The following is a 15,031-nucleotide window of genomic DNA, read 5'->3' as shown; positions in this document are numbered from 1 at the left end:
TTTGTTCTTACTATTAAAATTGCAATACATTTCAGGCCCTATAAGTCATGTTCACATTATATAGTGGCAACAAGCTGAAACATCCCCTTTAACTTTAATGCTCAAATCAGATGTCAACTGTTTTCACATGTTCATCATTGTTAATCCTGAGGCCCCCCCCCTTCTTTTACATATCAAAAGTCAGTGTAATGGAGGTTATGATGCAATAACCTTCACAAAGTTATAATTTTCAGTTTTTTGTTGAAACCGGTTTAGAGAAGGGTTTGGCCCAACTGTCACGCTGAAGGCTGTAGTTTGTACTGCTGTAGTTGTTGCTTTATATGTGGATGTGTTTCTGTTATTAATCCAACCCTCTCTGATACAGATCACATGGACAAACTTAGACCGCTGCTGTTCATCGCCTGTGCTTTTCCATTTACATCATGTTGATCAACAGTTTTGTATTTTAGACATGGGAGTCCATTCATTTATGTCGACAATGCCCAGCAGCTCTTGGGATTTTCATACTAGTGCCAGAACATTTTCCTGCATTTTCATGCTAAGTGAAATTATCTGTCAGATATTAACATTTGATTAAACTGGTGTTGTGGTGTATCTATCATGAAGGAAGTATGTAAGATCCATCAAACTGGACTTTCTACATAACATATTCTTGAATGAAAAAGTAAACTCATAACTTGGACAAGCATTTCGAGTCGAGACTATTCCTCCTCTGGTAGCTGATCCTTTGCAGCTAAAACAGTAAATTGAATCAGATTAGTTATTTGAGGAACACTGAGGCCCATCAGAAAATTAATTATGAGTATGATAACAGTAAGACTGGTTGAGCTAGTCGTAGGATAGTATGCAGCACTTGATAGGCTGTAAAAGGCAATTTCAATGATGATTTCTGAATATTTTGATGTCCTGAAAGATATTTCATAAAATATGAAAATGCCTTTAACATGAAGTTAATCTCTCCCCCAAGATTTCCTGGATCATTGATGAGCTGCACTCAGAGTCTCAACTCTCATTTAAAAGTTTTTATTCAGAAACATGTAAATATAATACAGAGGAAATAAAGGTAGATTATTAAGACAAGAATTTAAAAAAAAGTCCTGAAGGACAACAACAAAAAAGAAAAAAGTATAATCAAGTAGAAATGAAGAAGATCATAAATCAAATTGGGAACCAGTCCTCACACCTTCATTCTCCTCATCATCTGTGGGATGAAAAAAATGATAAAACAAAAAGATGAAACCAGGACTCACAGAGAAAAATTTCCATACAATATGAATAGGATGCTAAGTGAAAGCTGAAATTATAATAAAATAGAATCTTTTTAAACCACACCGTGACTTTTTAAGCTGTAATATGAGAACCAACCACCGCTTTTAAACTAGTATTACTGTCATAGGCACCAAAATCCCCATAAACTAAATTAAAATGTTGTTTTATTGACCTTCTCCGACCTCCAGCAAAGTTTTCTTCATTTACAGACACAGGTTTCTGAAAACAGTGTTTAAATTCAGCAGTTACTGAGGTGCAATGCATGGACATATTCCAAGCTATTTTTTCCCTGAGGTACACCTGTGCAATACAATGCAATATAGTGCTGCAATAGTAGTAGACATATAGAACAGCAGTAGACTGAATTATCTTGTATAAATAGGGAGTACAAATTATAAACCAGTATTACAGTAGACACCCCTTCACCACACCTGTATTAGTACTCGACTGATGACAGCAGGGGGCAGTAATGTGCTTGTTTTAGCCCCTTTGCTGGTTCAGTCAGAAAAGTGATGGTGCAGCTTTGAAAACATTCAAATTAAGTTGATTAAAAAGCAGTAAAAGCATGAAACTCTCCACTCCCTGTTGCAGTTTGATTGCAGACCTTTGCAACTACATAATTAGTAGTTTGCTGGCATTGGCAAACCAAGTTCAGTTCAGACAGAAAACTCCATAGGCTAAGATATAAATTATTATTATTAAAGTGTGCCCTGGAAAAACCCTGAATGCATTTGTCGCTGTGTGTTTACCTTGCGAGCACTAGCAGTCAGCCCAGGAGACTTTCCTATCTTGCTGGTGGTTTGTGGAGACTTCCTCCGTCCTTTAATTGTCACCTGTGGTGACTTAAAGTTGACGGTTCTGCTGGCTCGTCCTACTCCAGAGTTAGAATCTCCTGAAGGGTTGTTGGTGGAAGTGCGTAGTTTCTTCAACCCTTTCTTCAGGTAGTTGTCTTTCTTAGGGGTATTGTCAACAGTGAACATCATGGACTGCCTTCGCTCAGCCTGAGAGAATAATACAAGTGAAACTGTTAGAAAAGCATGGATAACTTTTTTGGCAGCATCTCTGCTTTGAATCAACCAGATAATATTTGTGTGTGTGTGTGTGTGTGTGCGTGTGCCTGTGCGTGTGCGTGTGCCTGTGCGTGTGCGTGTGCGTGTGTTACACTCACTGGACTGAGGACGGGTCGCAGATGAGAGCTGGAAGATCCACTGTTCACGTTCTTGTTTTTGGGAGTGAGGGGACGGGGGAAGCAGCTGGCCTTCACCCTTTTCTGTCAAAATGAGATAAAGACAAAAGTGGAAAATAGAAAAAATTGGGTTTCAGGAGGTAAAATATATGAAATCTGCTCAGTTTTTATTACATTTGGGACTATTCAGTAACTATGACTAAACACAAGGCTTTGATATTACTGATATAGGTAAATAATGCCTGACCACAAATTGAGTTTGGACAAACATTTCTTACAAGGAATTTTCAAATTACATCCTTAATATATTGACATACATTTATAAAGACAGAATAATTAACAGTCAAATAATAAGCTGAATTGTCAGTAACAGAAAACATTCAATTTAAACCAAAACTTTTCTATTAATTTAGTTAAAAATAAGTAAATTAAAAAGGGAAAAAGTACATTAGAAAAACATTCAAGTTGAATAAAACACAGAAAAGATAGTTTGACATTAAAACTAAATATTTTTCAGTTTTTTTAATGCAAACCAACCTCAGGTGAAATTTGATGAACAGACAACGTAGATGATGATCGCTTTGTTCCTTTTGGGCTCCTTATCTGAGAGGAGCTGACGGATTTTGACGGCAGCTGGCCGGGCATCAAGGACAGACGGTGAGAACGAGTATTGGCTGCAGCACCCGACTGACCCATCATGAGGGAGTGACGATGGGAGACGAGAGAGTCCTGCAGCTGGCCAGGCATCGTGGACGCCCGGCAGATTGTGTCAGATGGGTCGCCTGTACGGACTTCTTCGTCTGTGAAAATGAATACGCTGCCTTGGCCAGCCTAGAAAAAAATAAAGGATTTGATCAATCTATTGGGAGAAGTCAAGACGTCAGCTGGAAAATCCACTAGTAGGACTGTGGGTCATATTCTGGATAATATAATTTTAGCCTGCTTCACCAGATTTACAGAGATTATTGTAGAAATAAATGTTACTATTTGAATTACTAGTTAGCGACATCTTTTAAGTGTCAACTGTATGCCTGGTGTGTTCACTGTGTCCCTTCTCTCCTCACCTCCGACTCCACAGGGTAGCTGCTCTTCAGATGAGGAAGACAGGCCCTGTTCCTGGACTGCAGCTCAGCAATCCTAAGCCAGTCATCAGGAGCACCCTCTGGCTCGTTCTCTGATCCCACACAAAACGTACTAGTGGCTATAGACACAGAGAAATAGAAACAAAAACAAGTTACATACCCATTTTTTTTTTTTTACGTATATTCCTTTGTACAACTGTAAAAGGAATCAGTTATTATTCAGTCGTGATGATTTGTCGGACTGTCCCGTAAACATTGAGGATGATAAATAATTATTAATTGAGAATCTCCAGGTCTGTCTATCTGCAGATGCAGTAGGTAGTATAGGTGAGGTTTATTAAGGAAATGTCAAAACATTTTTTTAATGAAAAAAATTAGTTGCAGTTCTAAGTCCATATTACCCACATGCAACAGAAAAGGTAAAAAGGATGCATCCCAGCCATGCATGTAGATTTTTTCCCAACCTAATCTCTCAGTTTCATTTCACTTCAACCTCCTGTGTCTCAGCCTGGTACTGTATGTACTCACTCTGTGAATGGATTGTACTCCGTCTGTACCCTGGAAGGCTGATGAGTTGGTCGCTGGTGGCAGCGGTCATTCTGGCAGGTGTACCAAACAGCTCCATAGACACGGGTTTTGCAGGGTGAGCCCTGGAGAGGTTTGGGTGGGAGCGAGCTGAGGCCAGACTGTAGAAAGTCTCATCACCTTCACCGTCGCCTGGGGTTTTCTACAGAGCAGAGTTCAACAGTCACTTATGGCTGCAGTGGAAATATGGGGATGTTTCTAATGGACAAGCTAAAAGACATTACACTCATGAAGTGTACTGACAGCAGCAAATTCACAGAGAGCTCTACAGAGTAAAATTGTTTGTGTGATGGTTAAAACTAAGACAACATTGTCTTAACTAAAGATAAGTAAAAAATAAAAAACAGGGTGTACAGCTGAGCTCTGAGAATGCATAAAGAATTCCAACTTCATCACCATATCCTCCACATTTGTGACAGAGTGAGACACCAACCAGTTTTGATGATTATTCCAAGTCATTAACAGTGTGTGAATTATTGTGAACATGCAAAACATGCAATGTGCCAGTGAGTTTCCTCCACCTTGGTCAAGGTGATGTTTATAACCTGCGTGGTCCTGCGTCTTTTGACTGAAGAACTTGGATTTTTGCGAGTTGAATCCAGTTCCATTCTGTTCTCTGTACTGGTCCTGCACAATGAAAAGAAAACAAGTATAGTAGAGTACAGGAAAAAAAATATTTTGGTTTAATTTAAATCATAAAGTTGTGTGTACAGTAAAAGGTACTGTCTCTAGAGGATCCTTAGTAGCTTTGCATTGGTTGTTGCATAGATTAAACATATGAAGAATTAGGAATTAGGATGCCTGTTGCTTTTTGCATTACTCACATTCTTATTTGGATTGAATGTTCGGAAATTTAAAATTATGTATTTAAGTGTTCAATCTTTTATACTTCCATCCTCATACCATGTCCATATCAGCTCTATGATTAAAAACAAAAACATAAGAAATGCTAGCTGAAACAAATTAAGTATTAAGTGACTCACTGGTGACTGACAACAGGTTCAGAGACCTTCCAAAGGGAACATACAACCCCCTAACGTCTCACAGGAACAACAAGAAAATGTATGGAAGTACATATTGAAAAATGTAATGTGGGACATAGAAGAAAAAACACCCACTATTCTGTGAAATACCTGTTAATCTGTCTGGTGCTTATAGGTGTGAAGTAGAGTGTTTCCAGTGACTCGGACTGAAGACCCCGTCGTTTGGCTGCCAACCGCTCAGAGCTTCGAACAAGTGGTGTGCTTGATTCATCAGGTCCAGAAAGTTTCCTGCAAAGAGTTTTGTGCAAGTTTACAATCACAATAGACTTCCTTTATTCTGCCATGATGGCTTTTCTCAAGTTTTATTTCCTCCATGTCTGGATTGTTGGTGCAGGAGTCCCTTCAACATGAGAAGAGAGAACAGCTAGGTGCTTCCTACCTGGGAGGAACTTTACCTTGTGTTGTTCAGAGAGTCCTCCAGAGAGCTCTGGTCCAGGCTATCAGAGCTCACGGTTCTCTTCACCCTGGTCTGGAGGCTTGAGTGTGTGTTGTGAATATCCAAGTAACTCAACTCTGTTGCACTTCCTTTTTTACCATGAACCTTATTGTGCAGCTGCAGGTTGTGGTCAGCAAAGGTCAACTAAAGGTAAACAAACATAAGTGAATGAGATCAGGGTTAAAAAAAACACTTTACAGTAGAAAGCCACAGGAAACACGGCAGATGACAGTACACACTATAGTCCACACTCTTTTATAAAAATTTGAATTTGCACACTGTGGTTGTGTGCCTCCGCCAACCAGTGCAGTTTCCGTGTACATATTTCATACATATAATTTTTTTCAGATAAGGTCACTGTGACCTTTTAAACAGTTTTTATGTCTCATCTTAGTGAGACTATGTGTTCATGCTCACTGTATTCACTCCTCATGCTTCAAAATAAAATACCAACCTGTGCTTTCAAACTGGCCACCGTTTCGAGGAGGTTTTTCTCGTTGGTTTGGGTTTTCCCCAAATCCCGCTGAAGCAGCTTGTTCTCCATAGTGATTGTCTTTACTTCACACTCTTTAACGCCTAAGGAGTGCTTGAGTTCAGTCACCTCCTGTTGGCACTCCTGGAGAAGCTGCTTCTTGCCATTGTAGTGATTCACTGCTTTCTCCATCTGTGGCATAGTGATAATAAATCAGGTTCATTAGTCTCAGAGCAAAGCAGATAAACCAAACCCACAAGGAAGATGGCATTGTGGTGCAAAAGCACCTGATCAGTAAAAACAGGAAGAAAGTAAATTAATCATTATGACTTTTATCACTTTGAGTTGTGTACTGCAGGACTGTTTGTGGCCACACCAACCTGTGCCTTGTAGTGTTCTACAGCCTCTGATTTAGCTGAGAGCTGTTCCTGCAGCCCTCTCTTTAGCACCTCAATGTCTTCAGCCTTTTCAGACTCTTTCAGGAGCTTCTCTTTCTCCATTTTCAGCATTTCCAGCTCCTGCTGCAGCACAGATTCCAGTTTACGGGAGGTCGCGTTCTCTTTCTCTGTAGCCTGCTTGGATTGAGCAAGTCTCTCCTTCTCGAAGGCCATGGCTTTGAGCTGTTTCTCCAGAGCTTTCTGGTCAATTTCTGCCTGATGTATCCTGGCCAAGAGCTCTTGTCTTTCTTGAACTAGAGCCTCCTTTTCCCTGAGGGTTGCAACTTGCAACTCTTCCACACCCTCCCTCAGCCTGAGGTTTGCAGCATGCGTGTCTTTGTGTTGGTTCAGCTCTGTGTTAACAGAGACGAGCTGCTGCTGGAGGAGGTCGATCTGCTGAGAGGATTCCTGTTGAGTTTTGAGTAGCATTTGCTCCTTGGCGGAGAGTTCTAAAGAAATGTCTTTTACTTCTCCTTTCAGAGCCTGGATCTCACGTTGAAGAACATCTGTTTGTTTGGAGCTCTCCATCCTGATCTCAGCCAGAATTCTCTCATTGGCTTCAGCTTCCTCTCTTGCTTTTTGCAACTGGATAGCCTGGACAGCGACCTCCTCTCTGAGGCTGGTGAGATGTTGGTCTTTATCAGCCACAAGTGCGTTGACAGCAGACAACTCTGTCTGGAGGATCTCGATCCTTTGCTCAGTCCTGAGGAGGAGACTCTCCATCTCACTCCGACATGCTTTTAGCTTCTGTATCTCATCTTCACGTTGAGCTAATAGATCTTCCTTGGACTGCACATCTTCCACAACTTTGCTAAGTGAGAAACTAAGACTCTCCACCTGTTCTTTCAAACTCTGGATCTCTTGATTTAGAGAATCTGACTGCTCGGAGCCATCAGTCCTCAGCATGTTCACCTGTACCTCTTTAGCTTGGATCTCCTCCCTCATGCTCCTCACCCGATCTTCAGAAGCAGACAGTTGTTGCTGCAGAATCTCCTTCTGATGTGAACTCTCATGCTGCTGCTTGTCGAGGAGAACCACTTGTATCTGGATCTTTTCTTCAGCCTTTGTGAGCGAGTCGACCGTACTGTCGAGTTGGTTTGTCAGACATGTCATCTCTTGCTGTAGAATGTCAGAATGTGTGGTGCCATCTTTTCTCAATATGACCAGTTGTTCCTCTTTAGCCTGGATCTGTTCTCTAAGTCCTCTGACCTGCTCTTCAGAGGTTTCCATCAGATTTTGATATTTATCTTTTCCCTGAGAAATCTCTGAATCCTTCTGAGCCAGCAGGTGCTCTTTTTCCTGAACCTGTTCTGTTGAAGTCTTCAGTGATCCACTCAAATGTTCCACCTGATCCCTCAGAGTTTGGATCTCAGTTTGTAGCACTTCTGACTCTTTGCAGCTCTCGATATTTAAAGCATTAACCTCACCCTGTTTAGTTTGGATTTTCTCCTTCAGCCAATTTACTTCCTCCTCTAGGGCAGCACTGTGCTTTTTAAGAGCCTCAATCTGCAGAGTGCTCTCCTGCTCCTGCTTGGCATTCAAATCATCTTTGGCTTGAACCTGGTCTTTGGCAACTTCAAGAGAATCGCTCATGCTTTTTATTTGCTTCTTCAGACCTTCAATCTCTTGCTGTAGCAAGTCAGAGTGTGTTGAAGTCTCAGACTTCAGCTGGTCCAGCTTCTCCTCCCTGGAATGAATCTCCACATTCAGCCTCTTCACGTCATCTTGAGAAGCTACCATCTGTGCCTGCAGCGCCTCAATGTGTTGAGCTTTCTGCAGTTGCTGTTCGGCAAACAGATTCTCTTTGGATTGCAAATTCTCCTCAACAGATGTCAGCGAAAAACTTAGACTCTCTACCTGTTCTTTCAAACTCTGGATCTCTTGATTTAGAGAATCTGACTGCTCGGAGCCGTCAGTCCTCAGCATGTTCATCTGTTCCTCTTTAGCTTGGATCTCCTCCTTTATGCTCCTCACCCGATCTTCAGAAGCAGACAGTTGTTGCTGCAGAAGCTCCTTCTGATGTGAACTCTCATGCTCCTGCTTGTCGAGCAGAACCACTTGTATCTGGATCTTTTCTTCAGCCTTTGTGAGCGAGTCGACCGTACTGTCGAGTTGGTTTTTCAGACATGTCATCTTGCTGTAGAATGTCAGAATGTGTGGTGCCATCTTTTCTCAATATGACCAGTTGTTCCTCTTTAGCCTGGATCTGTTCTCTAAGTCCTCTGACCTGCTCTTCAGAGGTTTCCATCAGATTTTGATATTTATCTTTTCCCTGAGAAATCTCAGATTCCTTCTGAGCCAGCAGGTTCTCTTTATCCTGAACCTGTTCTGTTGCAGTCCTCAGTGATCCACTCAAATGTTCCACCTGATCCCTCAGAGTTTGGATCTGAGTTTGTAGCACTTCTGACTCCTTACAGCTCTCAAACTTTATCTCATCTACCTCAACCCGTTTAGTTTGGATTTCTTCCTTCAGCCGATTTACTTCCTCCTCTAGGGCAGCACTGTGCTTTTTAAGAGCCTCAATCTGCAGAGTACTCTCCTGCTCCTGCTTGGCATTCAAATCATCTTTGGCTTGAACCTGGTCTTTGGCGACGTCAATAGAATCGCCAATGCTTTTTATTTGCTTATTCAGACCTTCAATCTCCTGCTGTAGCAAGTCAGAGTGTGTTGAAGTCTCAGACTTCAGCTGAACTAACTGGTCCTCCCTGGCATGAATCTCCACATTCAGCCTCTTCACGTCATCTCGAGAAGCTACCATCTGTGCCTGCAGCGCCTCCATGTGTTGAGCTTTCTGCAGTTGCTGTTCGGCAAACAGATTCTCTTTGGATTGCAAATTCTCCTCAGCAGATGTCAGCGAAAAACTTAGACTCTCTACCTGTTCTTTCAAACTCTGGATCTCTTGATTTAGAGAATCTGACTGCTCGGAGCCGTCAGTCCTCAGCATGTTCATCTGTTCCTCTTTAACTTGGATCTCCTCCCTCATGCTCCTCACCTGATCATCAGAAGCAGACAGTTGTTGCTGCAGAATCTCCTTCTGATGTGAACTCTCCTGCTCCTGCTTGTCGAGCAGAACTAGCTGTGCCTGAACCTGCTGTGCAGACTTTGAGAGAGAGTCATTCAGATTTTCTACTTGGCTTTTAAGACCTTGAATCTCTTCCTCCAGCAATCCAGACTGACAAGAGCTGTCGTTCCTCAATGTTACAAGTTGCTGATTTCTGACCTGTATTTCTGCATTGACTTTCTGAACCTCCTCTTCACAGGTTGCTACCTGCTGTTGGAGCATCTCCCTTTGTTCGATATTCTCTTGATGGGTTTTAGCCAGTAGGTCTTGCTTATGTTGAATTTCTTGCTCAGCCTGTTTGAGAGATGAGTTTAAGTCTTCCACTTGAGTCGTTAATGTCTGGATTTTATCATGAAGAATTTCTTGCTCATTCGACTTCTCCAGAAGTATTTTGGCGAGCATTTCTTCTTTGGCTTGAATTTCTTCTTTGATTATTTTTGCTTCATCTGTGAGAACATCGATTTTGTCTTTGAGGCTGATAATTTGTTGGTCTTTATCAGCCAAGAGAGAACTGGCAGCAGATAACTTTGCTTCCAGATCTTTCACCTTTTCTTCAGTCTGGTGGAGAAGGTCTTCTCTCTCTCTCTTCATTTCTTTCAGTCTTTCAATTTCTCGTTCACATGCAGCGACATGCTGTTGCAGTCTGGTCGTCTGCTCAGTTTTCTGCTGCTCGACCTGGTCAAGTTGAAGCTTGAGATGCTGGATCTCTTGGTGAAGAGCTGCTCTCTGCTCAGTGATCTCCTTTTGCAATTTGTCTAAAAGTTCATCCTTGGCTTGAATCATCTCCCCCGTTTGGGATTTCTGTTGCTGCAGGAGCTCTTTCTGTTGAGTGATTTCCTGCTGGTAGTCGGCCAGCTGATGCGATTTGGTCTGAATCTCCATCTCAGCCTGCTTCAGGGAGCTAAATGTGCTGTCCAGCTCATTCTTCAAGTCGTTGATCTCAGTCTCCACCATTTCTCTCTGACAGTTGAAGAAAAAAAAGACAATTGACACCTGATTCAAAACCGAAAACTGAAAAATATAATATAAATAAATTGGGGTATAACAATACTAGTATTTGCTTTAACATAAACTTTACCTCCATCACAGGCCCCATATTCTCTCCTACTTCTTCTTGAGTGGCTTTGCTTATTTCATCCTCCAAACAGGAAATCTTTCCCTGGAGGATCTGAATTTGTTCAGTCAGAAGCTCCTGAGGAACAAAGAGCATAACAGAGGAAATTAAAACCCTTCTTGGTAGATTTACATGATTTGAGTGATTTAAAGTCTTGAAATGCATAGTTTCAACACCACCTCCAATGGAAGATTATGTTCTACCTTTTCAGCAGTAGCTTGGTTGAGCTCAGTCTGTAAGTGGGTTGTTTGGCTCTGCCACTCCTCCTGAGATGATGCTTGGCTTTCTGTCAGTCGGCCCACTTCGGCCTCGAAGATGGCCAGCTGTGAACACACTGTTCTCACCTGGAAAATAAGAAAATAAACCTTTTACAATCAGTACACAGTAAAGGTTTTGATTTTATTTATACATCATGATTCCTACACATTCATTCTTAAACATCACATTTAAGGACATTTCCGATTCTAACACCCAGTACGACATAGTCTGAGACACGGATCAAATTTTAGATGCAATTTACTTTCAATTAGTTACTGTTAAAAAATATATACAAGGAATTTTTATAATGAGAACAGTATTTATAGAAGCTCAAAGACAACTTCGAAAAAGAGGGGCTTGAATATATGAACAGTAAATTGTTATTCACATAAAAAGAGCCCATGGCAACTGGGACATGTGATGCTGGGTAATGTGATGTGCACTCCCAAGTGATAAGTGAAAGATTTACAACAAGATTGCATTTAACTGAAAAACTGGACTGGGGTCATTACCTGGGAAGATAAGACACCATTTTCGTCTGTCAGGTTGTCCACTTTACGCTCCATAAGAGAGGACGTACTCTTCAGGTCTTTGTTTTTCTTGAATATCTCATTAAGACGCATTTGTAACCTAGGAAGAAAAAAAAGCAGATCAGTTTCTTCATCACTTTTAACACGTTAAGAGTTTGTGTTAAGTTGTTAAGGTACATGAAAAATATTTTTCTTTTGCATTTAAAATGTTTGACTTGTTACACTTTATATTACTGTGTAACAAATGCATGAGTCATATGCTATATTCTAGCATGGAGCTGCAATAAACATTTCACAGTCTCACAGAAGTTTCATAGAAGTTAATACTTTTCACAAACTTAAGGTGACCACACATCTCTGTTGTAAAATGTGTCATTATTACCATGCATTAATAAACAGGGTCTTACAGTTAAAAAAAACTCTTCAGAAAATGTACTTGACTGAGTCGTGGGTACTTACGTGTTGTTCTTGGTCTCGAGATTATTGATCTGTTCCCTGGTAACATCCTCCTGATCGCCTTGCTCTTCTTTCAACTTATCCAGACGATACTGTAGCTGATTAACATGAGACTCTGAAGAAAATAACAAGTGTTAACTTTCACTTATATAAAATCAAATAAAAAACACAAATAAAAATGAAAATCCATATTATGATGCAGAACACATCTGCTAAGGAGTCAAAGGCTATGAAAGATTTTAAATGTGGTACCTTTCTGTGAAATGAGTGACAGCTTGCCGGACAGCTCCCTTTCCAACCCATCTCTGTAATCTCTCTCCTTCATCATCTGACGCTGCATCACCCTCATCTGAAATTTAGGTGTGTTCATAATGTCCTGGAGCGGAGACTTGCTGTGGGAATAAAAGCAGATCAGCCAAATTATTGATAATAATTAAAATGCTAACATCACATGTAAAAGAAGTGACTAACATATGGCGTGGGTATGAGGTAGTGTGTTATGTTTTGATGATGTGCAACCTCACAAAGTTAGCTAGACTAACAACAAAGCTCTTATTTACAGGAAGTTTAGGAAAGATTGTATTTTAAACTGCTTTCATGCTCATATAAAGCAGTTAAGAGGTTTTAAGAGGTTTTAAGAGGTTTTCATTGCAGGCATTCCAAAGACATGCAGCTAATTAAGATGAAAAACAAATCTATGTTTTCCTAACTACAACACACAAATATACTGTGTTGGTATCACATTGCTCATGAAATATAATTTCAGGAAACAGTTTGGACTAATGTTACCACATTGAATAAGCTGTGTTGGATAAATTCAAAGTCCACCGATACCTCGCTGAGGAAGAAGCAACAGTGTGCATGTCCACAAATGTGATTTTTTTCGTGCGGTGGAATACAGGAGAATTCTCATCTGACAGCGAGGACATTGTCGACACATTGGAGGTAGAGGTGGTTGCTGATCGCTCAAATATCTCACGGGAGACCGGCAAATCTTAAATTCAGAGAGAGAGAGAGAGATGTGTCAACACTTTACAGCTTGCATGTTAAATATAAACCAGAAGGCTTGTGTTATAGCATGAAGTAAAGGAAGAGTTTTTTAAGTTTCTTACGTCTCTTTGCTAAATAGGCGTCAATCCTATTGCTCAGATAAACACAGTCTTCGCTCTCCATCACAAAGGAACCAGTCAGGTTTGCTATCTCGCGCTAGCAGATAGGAGTGAGAGTATGAATTGACACAGACTTAAATTACAGCACAACACATGATAAATAAAGCACATGAATCTCAGGAATTTACAAAAGGTAGCTGCTCTCTGCTCACCTCCACATCACACTCCAGCATGTTCAGAGTGCAGCGATCATTCATCATGTCATAATATACGAGCAGCAACAGCACCTGGTGATACAATACAAACAATGGCTCAAAATGCGTCTTTGCTTAAGTTTGTTTTTATACTTATTTGTGCTTGGTCGTCTTGTACCTTTGCAATTTCTACAGTTAGGTTGATGCCATCTCTTATGTTGCCCAGAGAGAGTGACGAGCCTTTGGCTGCACTAAATCTGCAATCGCCTGAAAAGCAGAAGAGAGACATGGGTTCATGCTCAGAAGTCAAGAGCATTCGCTGTTGACTTAGAATTTAAAAACTGTGTTTGTCAATGTGGCACAATTACAGCTGGAACAGAGCACAACTCAGACCACACCCTACATCACTGTTGGGTGTGGTTAAAGGTAGATTTGAAATTTTCCAACAGAAGATATCAGTCGAAAAAAAAGAGCCTTTAATTTAGCTGAGTTTACACTTTCATCTTAAGAAGAAAAAAAAACACATCATGCTCGTTTGCTGTTATACAGTCAGATGAAAAGATCAACACTGGTTTCCACTACATACAGTTAGCACAGCTCTGTATTTCTGACCACAAAGACTTGAATCAGTGGGGGGGGGTCTGCCACTCTGGAATGCTAAAATGGGGCGATACCTCATTTACCAGCCTCGGACGAGAAACTAGAGATGTTATGCCATAAACGTGATCTAGTCTAAAGTCTTGATCAAAGGCAATAGGTGAAGATGTCAAACAAGGTTGAGAGACGACTCACTTTCCACAAAGTCTGCAATGAGATTGAACCGGTCCTCAGTGGAATGACTGAAACAGGGGTTGGATTGCTTTTTCCTGAAATGACACAAAGGAGAGTTCATCAAGACTTGACAGAAGAAGTTTAAAAACCACACGTGAGACTGCCATGTAACATTCAGTGGACCCTTCTTGTTTACACAGACCAAGCATTTCCACACACTGCTCACTGCTCGTACTTACAGCATGTAAATCACTTTCAGAAACAACGTGCCATCTTGTAGATCGTCTACAGCGATTTCTCGGTCGGACAGTTTGATGCTGTTGACCTGTGAAAGTTTGAAAACTCGTGTTGAACACAACCGCAGCGACTTAACATCCACCAGCTGAGCTCCAGTCGACACGTTTGATGATCTAACTGATATTGTTATGGACTTACCCAGCTGAGGAGAGCCTTAACACCCAGGTTTATCGTCATCTTGGCTGACCCTTTATCTCACAGGGGATTCAACCTGGGAGGGGAAAGGGAAGAGTCTGAACGAGCTAGCGTTGCTAAGCTAGAACAATAATAAAAATGAACTTAGCCACGTTCTAATATATAATTTCGCAGTGACTCACCTCGGAAGAAAAAACCGTGAGCCACGTTTCCGTATTTGTATTTGTCCTCTGAAGAGAAGAGCGACTGTTTCCTCTGACCGCACGAAGGCTCTTCAGCTGTAAACAGTCCAGGGTATTCAAAAGGGCTGCGGAGATTAAACCAGCCAATCCGCTCTCAGCTGTCGACGCGTCAGGAAAATGGGAGAACTCGATTGGTTTAGATTCTGGGAAGGCATCCGACCAAGTGCGCTCGTTATCTCTACCGGAGGTGGCCGGTTGGGAGAGGTTCAAATACACTTTTAACATTTACATTGTCTCTGCAGCCATTTAATATTAAAACTGTTTCATCTGTTTTGGCTCATGTTTCTGTTCATATGACTTCATTGTTATGGTTGCTGGGTGCCGACTCCGCCAACCTGGATCTGATTTGGTGTG

The 15,031-nt window shown here is 41.2% G+C and overlaps 1 protein-coding gene across 1 annotated transcript; it reads right to left on the bottom strand.

Annotated features, from left to right (window-relative positions):
• Positions 1-1,007: 1,007 nt before the first annotated feature.
• numa1 (nuclear mitotic apparatus protein 1) lies at positions 1,008-14,733 on the bottom strand. Its single transcript, XM_035154861.2, is given in 26 exon segments — positions 1,008-1,201; positions 1,442-1,488; positions 2,019-2,270; positions 2,438-2,539; positions 2,993-3,286; positions 3,520-3,656; positions 4,066-4,264; positions 4,644-4,749; positions 5,256-5,393; positions 5,561-5,745; positions 6,056-6,265; positions 6,454-8,641; positions 8,643-10,531; positions 10,650-10,763; positions 10,889-11,029; positions 11,456-11,573; positions 11,933-12,044; positions 12,182-12,321; positions 12,764-12,923; positions 13,042-13,135; positions 13,251-13,325; positions 13,411-13,499; positions 14,025-14,098; positions 14,243-14,328; positions 14,439-14,511; positions 14,618-14,733. Coding segments are annotated over 25 exon segments (6,993 nt in total). The 5' UTR covers positions 14,478-14,511; positions 14,618-14,733; the 3' UTR covers positions 1,008-1,197.
• Between the last annotated feature and the right edge of the window lie 298 nt (positions 14,734-15,031).

Source organism: Hippoglossus stenolepis, chromosome 4 (genome assembly GCF_022539355.2).
Source record: "Hippoglossus stenolepis isolate QCI-W04-F060 chromosome 4, HSTE1.2, whole genome shotgun sequence".
Classification (NCBI taxonomy): Eukaryota; Metazoa; Chordata; class Actinopteri; order Pleuronectiformes; family Pleuronectidae; genus Hippoglossus; species Hippoglossus stenolepis.
This window is presented reverse-complemented; position numbering and strand designations above follow the sequence as displayed.